This window comes from Nyctereutes procyonoides, unplaced genomic scaffold (genome assembly GCF_905146905.1).
Source record: "Nyctereutes procyonoides isolate TBG_1078 unplaced genomic scaffold, NYPRO_anot_genome, whole genome shotgun sequence".
Taxonomy (NCBI): domain Eukaryota; kingdom Metazoa; phylum Chordata; class Mammalia; order Carnivora; family Canidae; genus Nyctereutes; species Nyctereutes procyonoides.
In genome coordinates, this window is record NW_026575159.1 from 28,991,780 (window position 1) to 29,005,000 (window position 13,221).

Consider the following 13,221-nt stretch of genomic DNA (forward strand, 5'->3'; position numbering starts at 1 on the left):
AAACAATAATAATAATATTATTATTAATCTGACCGACCGGCAGCATCTGTTGGTTTTAATGACATGGAGGTCTCTCAGGAAAATAAGACAAACACAAATGATAAAAGCAAAAAAACAAAAACAAACACACACACACACACACGGCTGCAATGTTTCAAGACCTCTGGCTTCTTATCAGGCTCTGAGTTCAAGTTTCAGAAATCCACCGCCGGCCTCCCGGCATTCTGGAATCTTCTAGGGGCCCTTCACGTTACTGGGCCGTGCAGCGAGGCTGGCAAAGTAGGCACACTGGGAGGGGTCGCACTGTCCAGGGGGCCCAGGCGGTCCCGGGGGGCCTGGGTGTCCCGCTGGTCCGGTCTCCCCTTGAGGGCCGGGAGCCCCAGGGAGCCCGTCTTTAGCATAGCCAGGTTCCCCGGGTTGACCTGGGCCAAGGAGAAAAAAAAAAAAAAACAGAACAGAAGGTTCAGGATCCTTCTGACACCAGGAAGCAGGGCCATCTTGCTCTGCAGGACACTGTTTGGACTGGGGCAGGACTCAGGGGACCCCGGGGAGAAAGCAGGAGGGGTCGGCGGGGGGGCAGGGACACGGGGCGGACGTGTTCCCATGCGGTTCTAGGAGACACAGCTGGATTGTGAGTGGGGCACCAAGTCCTCCTCATTAACCATCAGCCCCCATTCACGTGTCCCTAGAGATTCCCGATGACGTCCGTTACCCGGTGTCCAGCGTGTCCCGAATAGTCTGTGGTTTCTAGGCTGTATCTGTATGTTAAACGTGAACTGCGTTTTTGGACTACATTCACTTATTCCGTAAGTCGGGGCCAGAGATAATATAAACAGGATGTGAGTAACTGTCCGATGGATGGTCCCTAATTTAGACTCAGAAATATTACAGTGATAGGCAAACTCCTAATCCTCTATTTAGCAAACATCGTGATTTTATATATGATCAATCTATGTCCCTTTTTGCTTCGGCCACTGGGAAGCTCACCGCTGAGTGTTTTAGCTAACCCTATCACCTCTTGAGTCATCATGTTAGAAAATCTGAGTCTCCCTATAAAAGAAGCAAAAAGTACATTTTACCTCTTAAAAAGGTCTTCAGACATTTCACGAACTCTAAAATTCGTGAGTGCTTTGGTAGTGATTTAATCCATGGTCCTGCCTCGATCAGCATCACTGTTTCCTTTTTTTTTTTTTTTTTTTTTAGCGTCACTGATTCCTTCTGTGGAGGAGAATCACTGAGGTATGGTCACTACCTAAACCTCATCCTCATCCAAGTATTTCCCCTTTCTAAATGGTTTCTGTTCTGCCTTTTAATCTTTATTTGGAATTGCCTTATTTTAAAAATATTCGTGGGGCACCTGGTTGGCTCGGTCAATGGAGCACATGACTCTTGACCTTGGGGATGTGGGTTTGAGCCCCACATTGGGTGTCAAGATTACTTAAAAATAAAACCTTGAGGACACTCGGGTGGCTCAGTGGTTGAGCATCAGCCTTTGGCTCAGGGCATGACCCCGGGGTCCTGGGATCGAGTCTTGCATTGGGCTCCCCACAGGGAGCCTGCTTCTCCCTCTGCCTGTGTCTCTGCCTCTGTCTCTGTCTCTCAGGAATAAATACATAAAATCTTTTAAAAAAGAATAATAAAAAAATAAGACCTTTAAAAAATAAAAAAAATATTTTTAATATTAGAAGCTATTAGAAAGTAGGCAAGCTGTCAAAAAATCTTGAAAATCTATTTCTGGCTGTCTTCTCTAATAGGAGTAGCAACACGAATCTGGGGCTGGAAATTTGGAAAATCAAGAAGATATAAATACTAAAATTAGAATTACCCATAGGTCTCATACTCAGAAATGCCCCCACATGGTCAGATAAACTAGAATTAAATAAAAACAGGAACCTCAACCAGGTGGACTTGGGTAACACCCCAGTCTAGTCCCCTCCACCTTCTTCTTTTAAAAAAAAATTTAGTTATTTATTCATGAGAGACACACACAGAGAGAGGCAGAGACACAGGCAGAAGGAGAAGTAGGCTCCATGCAGGGAGCCCGACGTGGGAATTGATCCCGGGACCCCAGGATCACGCCCCGGGTTGGAGGCAGCACTAAACTGCTGGACCACCGGGCTGCCCTCACCTCCACCTTCTACTCACACCCGTCCTCTTGGGCCACCGCACTGCTGTGCCCCCGAGGCGGCCCCACGTGGCCAACCTGCCCAGGTTGCAGGACTGCAAGCCCCACGGCCCAGGGAGCCCCCCACATGAGCCCACCCGGCCACCGGGCCAGCACGGCCCCACGCGCCTTTTGAGAAATAGTAATGGGGCCCCACCATGTGCATAGCGGGAAAGACGGATGGCTCGGTCACGCCACCCTAAACGAACGTCATCGGGTCCGAGGAGGCGGCATGTAGGGGAAGGAGTTCCCTGCGCTGCCCTGTCCTGTTTTGCTCCCAGCCAGGCTTCCTCAGGACCGGTTCACGGGAAACCCCAACAACTCAGGAGGTTACTAGGGTTTGCGGTGGTTTTCCTCTTATGCAAGTCAAGAAGTTGGCATCTTAGAAAGATTCGGGAAGAACCAATCCCTGCTCCTAGCTCCTCTCAGACAAAGCCAACCCTGGCCGCAGTCCCTAGGGAGCAGGGGACTCCCCACTCACCCCGAGGGCCGCCCACCCTGGACCCCAGGTGCTCTCCCTACCTGGGATGCCAGGCGGGCCCATCTCGCCCCGGAGGCCCACTCCAGGCGCACCTGGGTCTCCTTTGGCTCCTCGCTCACCTGTGAGAGAGACACACCTTAGGTGGTGGAGACCCTGGGTGAGGGCGGGCGTGGGTGGCCCCGAGCAGGTGCAGGGCAGGAGGGGGCGCAGGAGCCTCCCCCACACCAAGCTCGCTCAGCCTGGGCTGCTGATGCCCGTTCACACTCACTCACAGCCACTCACACTCAAGTGTGCGCTTGATTCAGGTACACGCATGTGAGCACCAGAACAAACGGCAGCGTCCATCGCCCCCGCCAGCGTGCTCAGCCACAGCCACACAGCAACACCCGTCCAGGGGCACGCAGCCCAATGTGCACACACATGTACATTCACACACACACATTAACAAAGATATATGCACACTCATATACACACACAGACTCACACGGACATGGCCACCCAGATGTGCACGGCCACACGCACTCTCCCATGCAGACAGACACACATCCACACGGCCACATGTTCTCTCCCCGGTACACACACACGTCCACACGGCCACACGCACTCTCCTGTGTAGATACACACACGTCCACACGCTCTCTCCCTGGTACACACACACACATCCACATGGCCACACGCTCTCTCCTATGTAGACACACACACATCCACCTGGCCACATGCTCTCTCCCCTGTACACACACATGCGTGTACATGGCCACATGCACTCTCCTGTGTAGACACACACATGTCCACATGGCCACACATACTCTCCTCTGTAGAGATACACACCTCCACAAGGCCACATGCTCTCTCCTTTGTATACACACACAGATCCACAAGGCCACACGTGCTTTCCTGTGTAGACACACATATGTCCACACAGCCTCATGCTCTCTCCCTTGTATATATACACATAGATCCACACAGTTTCTCTCTCTCTCTCTCATACACACACACACACACACACACACACAGCTGCACAGCCACATGCGCTGTCCCGTGTATTGTATACACATATACATCTACACAGCCACGAGTCCTCTTATGTGTACACACACGTCCACAAGGCCACAAGCGCTCTCCTGTGTATATACACATACATCTACACAGCCACACAAGCCCTCCTGTGTATACACACACATGTCCACACAGCCGCACGTTCTCTCTCAAGTGCATACACCTGACAACCTACACCCACTCATGCTTGCCTGCATTTCCCGGGCTCTCACATCATTTCACCTGAACCGGTGGGACCTGGGTGACGACAATCAACCCTCTAGACCCGGTGGGCAGTTACGACCACAGGTCTACTCTCAAGAAGCTTCACATCCAGGAAGAGATGGAACAGGGCACAAGAGCACTCTAATTCACAGCAGAATGTGCTAAGTACCATCACAGCAAGTTAAAACCACACGGAAGTTCCAGAGACGGTCCCTTCTCTCAGGGAGGAAACTCAAGATCATGTGTGAGTTCATACCACACACATTGGATTAAACCATCTCAACTTTTTTTTCATCACTTTTTTTTTTTTTGACCTGTTGTTTCCAGAAATCTCCTTGTGGCAACACATTTTCTTTTGTAATCCAAATTGAAATTTTGCAAGTTCATGGAGACATTAGACCATTCGTATTTATTGTTGTAACTGCCACACTGAGTCAGTTCTGTCCAAGTCTGGTGTCTCCTATGCTTTATGCTTTCTTGTTGACAGCTAGTTCATTTATTTTGTTTTATGAACCAGCAGAGCTAGGACTTGAGCACAACAAAAAAGAATTTTCAGTAGGAAAAACATTATAGGGAATGAATGAATGAATGAAGAATTAGTAAGGAAGCAGCAGGGGAAAGAGGAGGATATTAGGGGCATCCATGTCCATACTCTCCAGTGGTGGCCAAAATCTGGTGTTTCTGTACCCCAGGCTCACCTGTCCCCACCTACACACACCCCAGGCTCACCTGTCCCCACCTGCACTCACCCCAGGCTCACCTGTCCCTACCTGCACTCACCCCAGGCTCACCCCTCCCCCACCTACACTCACCCCAGGCTCATCTCTCCCCAACATGCACTTACTCTAGGCTCACCCCTTCCCACCTGCACTCACCCCAGGCTCACCTGTCCCCACCTGCACTCACTCCAGGCTCATCTCTCCCTCACCTGCATTCACCCCAGGCTCATCTCTCCCTCACCTGCACTCACCCCAGGCTCACCCCTCCCCCACCTGCACTCACCCTAGGCTCACTCCACCATCTCACCCCTTCCTCCCCCTGCACTCACTCCTCCCCCACCCCATGCTCATTTCTCCCCTGAGAGGAGCTCATGATCTGGTTGATGAGTCTGGCTTTTGTCCTCCCTCTTGTTTTCCCACCTGCCTGCCTGCAGAGAGGGTGCACTCTGGCCTGCTTGTCTCCATCACTAAAGGGGTCAGGCGCTGCCCTTTGGAGGAGAGATCTGCTGTTGCCCAGAGCGGCCCAGTCCAGGTGAGCCCTCTACCTGAGAGCTGGAGAGGTGGCAGCCCTTCCAGCTGCAGCTCCAAGCCACTTGGCTGCATTCTAAAGCTGGCGTCCAACACCCCACGTGCCTAGAGACAGAACATCTCTCTTCCTCAGCTAGCCCTCACCTCGGAAGGGGAAAGGGGGCATCTGGCGCCACCCCTGCAACTAGAGCAGGGGCGACAGGGAGAGCAAGGAGTGAGTGGGAGGCAGCTGGTCCGCTCTTCCTGGTGGAAGCGTATGTGTACAAAAATGTCAAGTATGAAAACCTCCAGTACAGATGAAAACATCACTTGATGCCAAAACCCAGAGTGAGACTAAGCTGGTGGCAGGGAGTGGGACCAGCTATGCACACTTGGCTAGGGGGTGCTCCCTCCAGCCCTCCTCCATGCCACGGGTGGCTCCTCTGGGTTCTCACTCACCTTTGGGACCCATGGGTCCAGAGGGTCCTTCCAGACCCCCCTGCCCAGGCCGTCCTGGCTCCCCCATGGGGCCTGCCCGGCCTGGAAGCCCATCTTTTCCCGGGGGCCCCGGGGGCCCGGGTCGGCCTTGGGATGACTTCATGTGCGCCGGCGGCCTCTGGGCCAGGAGGTAGGCGAGTCTGGCTACGGAGGAGAGAAAACAGAGATGTTCGCGAAGGAGGGAGATGGACAGAATGAGGGCCGGGGCTCCCTGTGCAGCTCGGGCCTCAGGAGACTGTAGGAGGCACAGAGGAGCGACGATATCAACCACGGCCCAGCACGGGCAGCGCGCCCACCGAGCTCAGCCCCGCCGGCCAGGGCCTCCAGGGAGCTCCTTGACCTCTCTGAGCCTTCACATCCTTGTCTGGCAAATGGAGGCAATTAGATCAGATCCCACCTGCCCCACCGGGCGGAGTGTGAGGACGGGCATTAAGACTGTGCTCAGTGGACGCTGCTGGCACCTATCATGGCATGGCTGGTGGCAGTGACAGTCCCTCCTGCAGCAGGAGGAGTTGTGATAACTATCAGCTGGGGAGGTTGAGGCAGGGGGTGAGACTTAGTGGCTTACAGAGCGATACAGTGACTTATCTAAGTCACTAAGTGCTGGATGTGAGCTCATCAAGGATCCTCACGTGTCTAATGTTAAGGCTATAGAATTGGTTAAAAACCCGGAGGCGCGATGGCTTTCTACCACATAAGGGATACAGTGCCCATCTGATGGCCACCAGGAGACCATCACACAGGCAGGCCCAAGCACTTCTCGCAGGTGACTGGGCCCAGAGAGGCTGGAGGGTCACCCAAGCCCCAGGGGATTGTTGGTGAAACCAAGGCAGGGTCAGGGTCTTCTGAGTGCCCTGGTGATTGGCTTCCCATGAGCATCGACCTCCCATCTTCCTACACGAGGTGGCAGGTGGGGTGCAGGCGTGCCTGAGACATGAACAAATGGTTTAACCATTTTGAACCTTAATTTCCTCATCCTTACCGTGGAGCTGTGCTTCCTCTTCAAAGGCTGTTTGGAAGAAAGGCCCCCACCCAGCAGATGCTCCATCCGAATCTTTTTTTCAGAACAGGTCTTATCTCTGCTCTTGGGCTAGAAACTCCCCAAGGGCTGAAGTCATTTCTGTCACTGGCAACTCTGATGCCCAGAAAGCAGAGCTCAGAGACGCCCACACGGGAGGCCTCAGGACATGACCCACCCAGTGGCAACCACCATCCCAGCCTTTGGTTCCTTTCCTTTCTTCGACCCTCGCCCTCACCCAAACCCCAGTTCCCTGCCATCTCTTCCAGATAATGGTCTTTGGCTCTCCTGGGTGTGGAGAGGGACCGTGCTGGCCCAGACACTCTAAGAGGGCTGGGGGGGGAGGCGGGCATCTTGTCCAACGCTGTGTCCTTATACTCAACTCAGTCTGACATAGGGTTGGTGCAAATAACTCTCTGAGATGTGAGCATGTGAGTGAATGTGCCCTCCTATTTCGTCCACCTGGGTCCTGAAGAGTTATGGGTGTCTGGCCTTCCCTGTCATAGACTGTCCATGACTTTCCTCCCCAACTACCTTTCAGCACGGAGCGGAGTGGGGACAGCTCCCACTCAGGAGCAGGTGGCGTGTAAGAGCAGGGCTTGCTGTCCGCGCACAAATCCTGCTCAGACGCTTGTCACATCTTCCACTTCCGGTGAGTTACTTGGCCTCTCTGCTCCTAACAATCAAGCACACCTCCTGATCATTGGGGGTGCAAGCCTCCTGCATGGAGGCTTCCATGCATCACCTTGTAGGTGCTTAGGAGACCACCTGACCTATGGATGCCAAGCCCCACGTGCTGGCATTACAGCTACTTCTGACCTTGCTCCCTCCCTGAGCACCTGCTGTGTACCAGGCTCCTGCAACAGCGTGGGATTTAACAATAAATCATCAATACAGCAGGATTGAAAGGAATCTGGGTCCCTGAAAGCACTATGAATCCCTGCTCCCCGGGGACTGAATGCACAGAATAAATGACTCATGGTGGCAAAGTGGGTTCTGTTGATGGTGAGCTGCCCTAGCTTAGAGGTCTCCAAGCGGAGGTAAAGACCCGCTCTGGAGAGGGGTCCGTGTGTCTAGAGCCTGCACGGTGTTCCTCACGTTTCTGGCACAGTTTCTACACGCGAGCTGCTCTCCCAAAGCCTTTTCCCAGAAAGGGGCTGCTTCCCGGACTCTCCAGAGGCCCGTATGTGCCCGAGGCTGTAGGCAAGTCCAGCTACTCACTTTCCAGCTGTTTCTCGAGCTCCTCTTGGATGAGCCGTCGCAGCGTGTCCATGGAGGGGGACTCCCCCTGCAAGGGAGGGAAGGCCGAATTACTTCTTTCCCTGGTGACTCTGGCCACTCAAGACCCCTGATGGCTCCAGAAAGAAGGGGTACAGGCAACACATGGTACCTTTTCCTGGTCCAAGCCTTATCACACCCAGAATCGCCTCCTTCTCCCTTGGTCACAAGGGCAGCATCCTCCCATCCCCTACGGTGACCGGAGGCCTCGGCCACCCTCTCTCCACACCCATCACACTCCCTAGTAGGGGCTCCTCCCTGCGAGGCCATTTCCCCAGCACTGGACCTGAGAGATCTGGCCCCCGTCTCTCCCTGCCAGAGTCCTATTCACTTCTGGGGCAGCTCACTGGCTGCCTCCCCATGGATTCCTCTTAGATTTCCCTGGCCATCCGCTTGGGTGCTCTGGCTCCCAGGGTCTGGCTTTCCTTGCTCTGTTTCCTTGGTCCTACCCAGGTGCCTGACAATCCTGGTGCTTGGTTCATAGAAGCTGATGAGTCTATGGGCCAGAGAAGCAGAGTGATGCCTCTGGGCTCACGTGGTGACAGGTGATTTTTTTTTTTTTTTAAGATTTTATTTATTCATGAGAGACACAGAAAAAGAGGCAGAGACACAGGCAGAGGGAGAAGCAGGCTCCATGCAGGGAGCCCGACGTGGGACTCGATCCCAGGACCCCAGGACCACGGCCTGAGCCCAAGGCAGATGCTCAACCCTTGAGCCACCCAGGCGTCCACAACAGGGGATTCTTAGAGGAGCCCTGAGGGTCTCCCGGCACTCCTGTCTGCAGCCCCAGCACCTGGCAGGGCACCCAGCCTTTGCACGACATGGATTCCATGTTCTTATTGTCTTTTCTTTTCTGTTCAATCTTTTATGCTCGTCCCAGAACTTCCATCGCTAGCTGCAGCAGCAGGACTAGGAGAGCTCAGCGAGGACCCAGGAGGCCATGGAAGCACCCCATGTCCTGCGGTCCCCCTCTTGGACTTGGCCAAGAGCCTCAGACCCAGCCACTGAGAAGTGACCAAACCAGAGCGTCAGAGCTGCCAGGGACATCGGAGATCACCTGGACCTGCACTCCGAAGACAGGAGAGTCCCCAGGGGACCACAGCACTGCTGAGAGGAAAGGTGAGGTCACCTGGACTCGGAAACCAGCCCCTCCACCGCTTCTTCCCTGGGAGGCTCTGCTTTCTTCTCCAGTGTGTGCTCACGTTACAGGTTTGTGTAAAACAAGAGCTCTGGCACTAGGATAAAGTATGTTTGGGGAAAAAACACTAAACAAGCCTATGCTTTGGTGTCAGGGCAAAGCAAGACCCAGAGGGAAAGTGAGTGGCCCAGATGGGCAGACAGAGGAATGGCAGAGGCAGCAGCCCTGGGTGGGCAGGCTGTCCCGCGGGAAGCGGGTTCTCAGTTACCATCTGTGCAGGATCCGGGGACAGATGAGCTCTAGAGCCCAAAGACGCTGGTCCCGAGGAGTGACTGCACTAGAGGAGGGGGCGGGAGGGGGCTCTGCTCTGGAGTGCGCCCGAGCTATGCACACTGTCTCATCTAGTCAGTGGGACAAACCTGGCAGGAGACGGTCAGTCCCCTTACCCCTTTGGGCAGATATGGGAGGGCAGGCTCAGAGGGGGGGTCTGGAACCTGGTCCCTCTGAAGGTCACGCACCTCACCAGCATCCCCCGAGGCGGAGGCAGCACCAGCATCCTTACCCTGAGTCCCGGAAATCCTGGCTGGCCCGGAGGCCCGGGGGGCCCGGCCACTCCATTCTCCCCCGGCGGTCCTTGGGGGCCCATCAGGCCCGTGAGGCCTTTGTGACCAGGGATTCCAGGGTCCCCCGGCTGGCCCTTCCCACCGGGAGGTCCTTTGTCACCTCTGTTCCCGGGATCTCCCTAGAGGAGGGAAGAAGCACGTCAGTGGGAAGAGGACCGGCAGGTGCACACAGGCCTGCTGGAACCTCCAGCTCCCTTCTCGTTAGTGGGCCCTCATGGGAGGACACTGACTGGGACTCTCCCAGCTCTGACCCAGACTCTGAAGGCCTGGATCAGTGACTTGTGAGCCACGACAACCACAGCCCCATCCAGTCCTCCACCCAATTTGTTACTGGGGGTGTGACCAACAAGGTGGGTCTGGAAATAGGAGGCCACATTGGTGAGCTCGGGGTGTCACAGGACTCCCTTGCCGGCAGGTAGCAACAGGGGGGAGGGGAGGGGAAGCCAGATGGTAGCTGGAAACGGGCATGGCCATGGCCATGACCCAGAGCCAAGGACAGGGAAGACCACAGGCCTGAAACTAGCTCCAACACATATGCCTCGACAAGAAACAAATAACGGACAAAGTCTGGTGTGTTCCAGGGCTTGAGCAAAAGGGAGATGCAGATTTATAACACACGCGCCCACATGGTTCTGCATGCACGGACCCTGGAGGGCGCAAGGGAAATGTCCTGCGACGGACCCTGGGAGGGGGCCGGGGGTGTAAGGGGCACCCGGGTAGAGGAGTACCTGCTTTTCATTGCACCCACTATTTTGCAATTTGCAAATATCTGCATCGCTTTCTCAAGGGTATCAAAAAGTACAGTGAATTTCAAATGAATTTAGCCAGACCCGAGGAGCAGTCCTGACTTAAATTTCTCAGGTGTGATGCATTCCACGGGGTCTCTGTCATCTGTCGGTGATGGGGGGTCGGTGGCGGTCCTGGTGCTTCGTGCTCCTGAATGCTGAGGCCCCATCACAGCTGTGATACAGCACTTCCTATTCATTAAATGTCTCAATATCACTTTGCAGTGGAGGACTCGTCCCAGATTTCAAATGTTCCCAGGAGTGCAAAGGAATGCGGAGCCTGACGGCTCCCTGGCAACGTTCCACCAAACCACTTAACAGAGAGAAGGCAATTCTCCACTTATTGATTAGGTATTAGAGGAGAGATTCATATTTGTGGTCTGAGCTCCCTGGCTGCCAGCCAAAACTCAAAACTTAAGCCATCCCTGGCAGCCAGAGCTCCCAGGGGCTCCTGTGTGACATGGGGGTGGGGGCCCCTCAGTGGCTTCTCAGACACAGCCCCCCTCCCTGGCTCCATCCTCAGGAGCCCACAGCCATAGCACATGGGAGTCAAGTCACTTGGAAGGAAGGAGGGAGAGAGAGAATGAGTTTCAGGGGGTGTGGGGGCGACTATCTCTGACACCCTCTATTTCCAATGCTCTGTCTTCTCCGTCCTGTAGGAGAAACCCAGTTCTTCACCCATGCAACGTGCAAAGAAAGCAGACATAAATTCTCGGCAGGTCCATGGGAAACAAGCCAGGCAGGGGTGGGGTGTGGGGTGGCGGTGACATCCACATGGTGCAACAGTGTGACAGTGGGACGGCTGACCCTACAGAGGGATGCATGTTTAATTCCTCCAAAGCGAGTGACAGTTGTCACAAGTGTGAGAACATCACCACCACCCCCCGCGCGCGCACACACACACACACACACACACACACACACACTGGCATTTCTGGGGGGGGGGATAAAAAGAAGAAAAAACACCAAACCAAACCAAAACAAAACAAAACAAAAAACAAAAACAACAAAAAAAAACTCCCCCTGTTATTTTTCAGAGGAATGAGATGTAAAGAAAGGCTTCCTGAGTGTGGCGCCAAGGCGATTCATTATGGGAAAAATCTGTTCCCTTGTCACCTCCAGCGACAAATCTGGCTCCTGGCAAATTGGCACTTTGGTAGCTGAGCACGTCACACACAGGGAGAGAGGGAAATCTGTCAAAGTCTCAGAACGCCTGCCTTTGAATTTGTAATTACAATGATTTTACTCCTTAAAATAACATCCAAAAAAAAAAAAAAAAGGAAAAATAACAACATTCACTACAAGGATCCCTTTGTGGGCTAATGATTTTCCAGGGACCAGTGGAGTGGCACATTCTTCGTCAGGCTTGGCTGTTGCTCACTGACTGCCTGGGACAAAGTCCCCGTGCCGCCTTGAAAAGGTCACATTCGGGAACGACCTCCCCCACTTACCCTGTCTCCTTTGGGTCCTGGCTCTCCGGGCTTCCCAGGGGCGCCCTGCAAAGAGTCCAAAGAACGATGGTCACTGAACCATGGCCACCCGTCTGCGCCCCCGTGTGCCAAGCCCAAGGGGTGCTGGGGAAATCGGGTCCCCCAGGAGCCCCTGTCTGTCTGTCCGGACACTGCAGATATCACATCCTTCCTTCCTCTGCCCACCCGGGACCGATGGCACCAGCCCCTGCCCGGCCCCTTTCGGATTCCTCCTCTGCCTTTTTCCAGGATAGACCCCTGTCCCCGAACATACCCAGGAGGCCCTGCAGGACGTGGACTCTGATAAGCCCTCACTGCCCCTGAGGCCTGGGCTGCCTGGCCTCCCGCTGACCTGAAAGACCTCCGTGACCGCCCGCTGCAGGGAGCAGGAGGTTGTCCTGCCTCCTGGCCTCTGCAGCTCACCTTCCTGCTGCCTGCAGCACACTTCCCTCCATCCCGCATAGAGTCTGTGCCCCCTGAGTTTACGTGCTGAAGCCATAACCCCCAGAGTGACTACTAGCACGCGGGGTCATTAGAGGGGACGCAGGTGCGGGTAAGGTCATGGGGGTGGTCCCATGATGGAAACAGGGAGATGAGCACAGAGACCAGGGAGCCCGCTGGTGTAATGAGGGGAAGATGGCATACAACCTGCTGACACCTTGATCTTGGACCTCTCAGCCCCCAGAACCAGGAGAAATGTCTATTTCCCAGGCACCTAGTCCAGGGTGATTGTGTGGCAGCCAAGCTGGCTAATCGCTATCCCTCTGTCTGGAATAAATCTCCAGTGGCCTTCAGGCTTCCCCTCCAGGAAGCCTTCCCTGACCACCCAGCACCTAGGTACTATGGACCCCACACCCCTTCTGGAGGGCGGTCACTTTGGGGCCAGGGGGACACGGTCCTGAGGTTCCCCACTGCTAGAATAGTCCCTCCTTGCTTCTGTGACCCTCCCCAGCTGGAACCTCTCTATCCCACTTTGCCCCCAGCCCCCCTACCACCTCCCCTTGCAAAACTTTGGTTAATCCCTCTGGCCAAACATCTGCCCTCATGCATGGGTTCCCTGGGCACCAGCTGACAGGTAGCTCGCGTTGTCCCCAGGTGAGGTGACGGGCATGTTCCCTTTGGACAACAAGCACTTGGAAGGCAGGTCCTGTGCTTATCCACCCCCGGGCTGCACTGTGTCCACCCAAGCTCTGCTGTGCACTTAGTTCACAAACACAAACCACAGGGAGCAGTCAGCCCAGGGCTCGCATCCCATCTCCTGCTCCACGGACAGAAGAGGTT

At 54.7% G+C, this 13,221-nt stretch overlaps 1 protein-coding gene across 1 annotated transcript in view; it reads right to left on the minus strand.

The window, feature by feature from the left end:
- Nucleotides 1–234: 234 nt before the first annotated feature.
- COL22A1 (collagen type XXII alpha 1 chain) overlaps nucleotides 235–13,221 on the minus strand; it is a 242,116-nt gene continuing 229,129 nt past the window's right edge. The window contains exons 58-63 of the mRNA XM_055314212.1: nucleotides 11,923–11,967; nucleotides 9,626–9,805; nucleotides 7,869–7,935; nucleotides 5,591–5,773; nucleotides 2,687–2,764; nucleotides 235–422 (exon numbers count right to left, since the gene is read on the minus strand). Of these exons, the coding sequence (XP_055170187.1) occupies nucleotides 235–422; nucleotides 2,687–2,764; nucleotides 5,591–5,773; nucleotides 7,869–7,935; nucleotides 9,626–9,805; nucleotides 11,923–11,967 (741 nt within the window). The remainder of the gene's footprint in view (nucleotides 423–2,686; nucleotides 2,765–5,590; nucleotides 5,774–7,868; nucleotides 7,936–9,625; nucleotides 9,806–11,922; nucleotides 11,968–13,221) is intronic.